At 37.5% G+C, this 3,642-nt stretch overlaps 1 protein-coding gene across 1 annotated transcript; it reads left to right on the forward strand.

Moving 5' to 3' along the window:
* Positions 1-520: 520 nt before the first annotated feature.
* LOC103811780 (methylthioribulose-1-phosphate dehydratase-like) lies at positions 521-3,373 on the forward strand (the record flags this gene model as incomplete). The annotated part of the gene is made up of 3 exons (XM_009084776.1): positions 521-569; positions 1,849-1,966; positions 3,205-3,373. Coding segments are annotated over 3 exons (336 nt in total), but the record flags the coding sequence as incomplete, so codon positions are not given.
* Between the last annotated feature and the right edge of the window lie 269 nt (positions 3,374-3,642).

Consider the following 3,642-nt stretch of genomic DNA (forward strand, 5'->3'; position numbering starts at 1 on the left):
GTATAACTGCACTAAAATCCTAAACTGCATAGCTAAAAAAGAAAGGATTTACACTGTAGAATGCTACAGATAATTAGTGCTCTTTATGCGTAGCCTATGGATTTTTAAGTAGTAGTTTTGTCACCTACCTGCCTTGTCACAGATCAGTAGCTGCTTGCAATTTCTCCTTTAATGTTAATTCTGCAGTCTGGGAGTTTGAATTATTGCAGGGAGAGGCTGTGTGGTTTTCTTTGTAGGAAAAATAAAACTACACTTCCTACATGTGCTTCAGATCTCTTGTCAAGTTGGAAGCAGGGGTTTGTGCCCCTGCAAGTTAGAGGTTTATATGCCCTCATACAATTTAGTTCTGTTTTGAAAACCATCTACTTGTCAATGCATGGAAGGAGCAAGAAAGTTATTCAATTCCAAGGGGCTAGATTTGCTATTTCCTTTCCAGTGGATGGAGAACTCCAGTCCCTGTGCAGTGTAAGTCTTTGTTCAGCTGTGTTTATCCATTTTCCCCTTCTGTAACTTTTCTTAGGAATGAAATCTACATCGCTCCTTCAGGAGTCCAAAAGGAAAGAATACAGGTAAGTTACACTATGTTTGTGCTTCAGAGCTCATCTTGAGATGGGTGAAAGTGCTTTTGTTTCCAGTTTCATTATGTACTACGTTATTGAAACACTGATTTCTTACAGAACTCCACTAGCATAGCAAACCAATATGTGTCAGTTGAGATTAGTCTTGATGATCTCTTTGCTTAAAATTAACACAAAACACTGTGATTACATTACTCAAGTCTAGCTTTATTCTTTTACAAGCTTGATTGGCTCTGTAGTTGTCTGTGTATGGTTTCAAGTTACTGTGGCATATACTTAAATAAGCATTAGCACCTTGTCGCTGTTTGTTTCCATTTGAGTGATTACAGATGTTTGTCTTGATGTTCTTAGTAAATAGATGGGCTCTCCCCATGAAAAGGTGACCTTGTCTCCTTTCCAAAAACAACCCAAAATATAAGTGGAGAGGAGAATGGTAAATTATAATTATTTTATGACAGCAGGAACTCCCCCAGAATAGTGTAATACACTTGAAGGATTTGTCATTTCATAGATCTGAGGATAAATACAATGAGGAGTGAGAGGAATCTCTTCACTGATAGAAACTTGGGGTTTCACATCAGTGCTTGCTGGGGATGTGAATAAGTAAGGCAGGCAAAGGTCTGTAGGATACCCATGATGGTCTGTTCTGTGCTAGCAGTAGCAGTGGATTGAGTGCAGTGAGTGAGGAAATATCTGGCAACTCTATTTTCTGCTGATTTTTAAAATAACATTAAAAAGCAAAGTTTTATTACTGCCCTGAACAATGCTTTGTACTAGTATGAGTAGCTGATTCAAAGGTAACATTCATGTAAAGGTACTAAAGCAAGGTATAAAAAGAAACAGTTCTACAAGTTAAATATATTATTTGTAAGCTTAACTCTTGTCCATATTTAGTTCTCTACGTGGGGAAGGAAAAGTCTACATTTCTTTTTTTTGAGTCAGTTACTACTTTTCCTTTGGATCTATTTTCTGCTATTTACACACAGTCTGTCTCCTTTCCCAGGAGATTGTAGTCTTACAGATACCTGCTTGGCAGCAGTCTGAATAAAAAGAGTACCTAGTATTAATTCCCATTAGACAATGTCAGTAAACAGTATTAGATACCAGAATAAATGAGTATGTTACAGCACTTGTACAAAGTCAAAAATCACATTCAATATCAATTACATGGTATATATATTAAATATGTGGAGTATAGATTTGTTCCTCTGGAAGGTAAACAGAACTATTTGAGTCTTCATGGGTTGACATAATTTCTTCTTTCTTACAGCCAGAAGATATGTTTGTTTGTGACATGAATGAAAAGGACATCAGTGGTCCTCCACTGCACAAGAACCTAAGGAAAAGCCAGTGCACACCTCTGTTTATGAATGCCTACACTATGAGAGGTGTGTAGCAAATGTTTTTAGTTCAGCAGTGATGGAAACACTTTATATGCACATCCACAAACCTAATACTCAGTACTGTATTCTTTATACATAGAAGTTACAGTGAAATTAACATGAAACTATAAAATAAATTGATTTGTGAGGGCATGTGTCCAATTTTTAGTGCAGTGTATTGGTAAGTTGTGGGGGAAGCTGAGGGATGTACAGCAGTTTTATACCAGTGGTTTTGCCTATTCAGCAACTATAGTTTAGATCCTTTTGCAATCACTGGCTATGATCAACAGTTGTAAATTCTGAGTAGGTGAAAAAGGAACTGAACTTTTGCAGGTGGACAGTAATAAAGAGATTTTGGTGTTGGTAAGATTTACATCTGTTATTTGAGAAAGGATTTAGGGAGTTTCTTCTGATCTTCCTGCACAAGGAAGTTACATGTGCACCTGAGAAATGGCAACGCTGCAACTTAATAAGCAGATGATAATTCTTGTCTTCCTGTCCTTCCATCATGACACAGTGAGGTCACGATAAATGTTCTTTGAGAGTATCAGTGGACAGTTGAAGAAGACATAAAAAGAAACTAAAAGTCTTCAAACTTTCATCTCACAAATAGGTTTTGGAATTCTTTAAAATCTCAGAACTCTGATAAAATTAACAGTGTTTCATAGACTCATAGAATCAACCAGGTTGGAAAGGACCTCCAAGATCATCGAGTCCAACCCTACCATGGTTACTAGACCATGGCACTAAGTGCCACATCTGTTCTCATCTTGAAAACCTTCAGGGATGGTGAATCCACCACCTCCCTGGGCAGCCTATTCCAATGCCTGATCACTCTCTCCGTAAAACATCTCTTCCTAATATCCGACCTAAACCTCTCCTGGCAGAGCTTGAGTCTGTGCCCTCTTGTCCTCCTGCTGGTTTCAGTCATTGCAGTATGTAAAGAAATGTACAACTGGTATTTCTCCAGAAATTTTTGCAAGTAGTTTCTCTCCTGGAATTTGTCACTAACTCTAAGTTTACAGTAGTGTCCTAAGACAATCCACAATTATCCTTTATAGGGGAGTAATTATCTCATACCTTCATGTAGGCTGCTGTATATTTTTTCCTCTAATACAGTAGATCATGATTTGCCTAATCAAAAGAAGTGAATCAAATATGTGAGTAACATTTTCTTAACAGACACATTTCAAAATTAATTCTAAAAAGAGTGGGTTTTTTTCTTCTTTTTATTCTGCTCTTAGGTGCAGGTGCAGTGATCCATACTCATTCCAAGGCTGCTGTTCTGGCTACTCTTCTTTACCCAGGGACTGAATTCCGTATTACCCACCAGGAGATGATAAAAGGAATCCAGAAGTGTACATCAGGAGGCCATTACAGGTACTCCTCTATATTTAAGACAAGGAGCATGATGTTTGAGCATTTGTTTTCAGCAATATAAATAGATGACAAGTCATTTGAGTTCTTTGCCTCAATGTGTGTAATATAAAGTATATGGAATAAGAAGTGAAAAGACCTCTGGAATAAATCAATAATTTCTGTAAGGTCTCAAGCCTGTGGAAGAGATCTGAGATAAAATCTTGTAATGCCGAGGTTGCTGTGTTCTGTTGAGCTACAGAAACAAACCAAATAAAGAGCTACGTCCTGAGATGATTGGGATTGGAATGATTGCACTGGGATTG

This window comes from Acanthisitta chloris, unplaced genomic scaffold (genome assembly GCF_000695815.1).
Source record: "Acanthisitta chloris isolate BGI_N310 unplaced genomic scaffold, ASM69581v1 scaffold8301, whole genome shotgun sequence".
Taxonomy (NCBI): domain Eukaryota; kingdom Metazoa; phylum Chordata; class Aves; order Passeriformes; family Acanthisittidae; genus Acanthisitta; species Acanthisitta chloris.